The sequence below is a fragment of the Atta colombica genome, unplaced genomic scaffold, assembly GCF_001594045.1.
Source record: "Atta colombica isolate Treedump-2 unplaced genomic scaffold, Acol1.0 scaffold235, whole genome shotgun sequence".
Taxonomy (NCBI): Eukaryota; Metazoa; Arthropoda; class Insecta; order Hymenoptera; family Formicidae; genus Atta; species Atta colombica.
The window spans coordinates 45,711-46,762 of record NW_017259333.1 but is presented as its reverse complement, the minus strand read 5'-3'; the positions used below and the strand labels follow the sequence as shown (position 1 = coordinate 46,762).

General features: G+C 38.1%; 1 protein-coding gene across 1 annotated transcript in view; it reads left to right on the top strand.

Moving 5' to 3' along the window:
* The window catches only part of LOC108688542 (vesicular inhibitory amino acid transporter), an 18,924-nt gene that overhangs the window by 302 nt on the left and 17,570 nt on the right, over positions 1–1,052 (top strand). The window contains exons 2-3 of the mRNA XM_018194843.1: positions 327–637; positions 716–845. Coding sequence (XP_018050332.1) covers positions 342–637; positions 716–845 — 426 coding nt within the window. The 5' untranslated portion in view covers positions 327–341. The remainder of the gene's footprint in view (positions 1–326; positions 638–715; positions 846–1,052) is intronic.

The window sequence follows — 1,052 nt, the reverse complement described above, 5'->3', positions numbered from 1 at the left end:
CGGCGGTAACAAAAAAGAGAGAGAGAGAGAGAGAGAGAGAGAGAGAGAGAGAGAGAGAGAGAGAGAGAGAGAGAGTCCGCTCGATATGTCTAAATGCATCTTTTGTACACGTAGTTACTATTTCGTTTCCTTAATTACAATTTACATGTCTTTCTTATCATTTATCCTCTATTTGTAACACTTGCAAGATGTGAACAATTTAAATTTGAATAGTCTAACACTCCACTTTATCTCACTAGGAAATATTCTATTCTTCTCTCCTTCAGTCACTATATCTAGTTTATGTACGGGACTACATCTATAAGAAATTAAACATATTGTTGTAGAAGCAACAGAGAGAAATGGCGAATTTCCGTGGATTTTATATACCTTCTTTTGGTGCAACGGTCAACGTCGCTTGGGAGACTTTGAAGGCCATATGGCCAGAGAACAGTCCGTGCATGGAGTTAATTCGTGGCAGCGGCGCCGGCGGCACAAGTCAGGACCATTCTCAATGCCGATCTGGTCAGAGTCAATTCAAATCCTTCAATGAAGGTCATGATAACACTGAGATGATGACCATGAACGGGGATCAGGCATATCGAGATCAAAACAACGTGGGAATCGCCGAGGACTCCTTCAGTTATCAGAGAAATGGGTAAAAATACATCACCATGCGTTGGCTTCACATACTGCTCAGGTTTCAGTTGAATATATATCGCCATTCTAATTGTAGGGACAAAATTAGAACTGGAAGCATGAGTAGCGGAGAATTTAGCGAGTACGACGAGGGTGGTGGAGAGTTCGGAGTGGGTGTCAAGATTAACGAATGGCAAGCTGCTTGGAATGTTACAAATGCCATTCAGGTACTGCAGGATCAAAGGAGTTTCTGGTAGCCATCACTCAAAGAAAAACATAATGGTAGCAATATAAAAGTGATAATTATACATGTTTTATTTGAAGAATTAATATATTTTTAAAAGGGGAATACTAAATTACAAAGCTAATTAAATCATTTATTTGTTGCAACTTAAAAAAATGTATTCAACTATATATATATATATATATATATA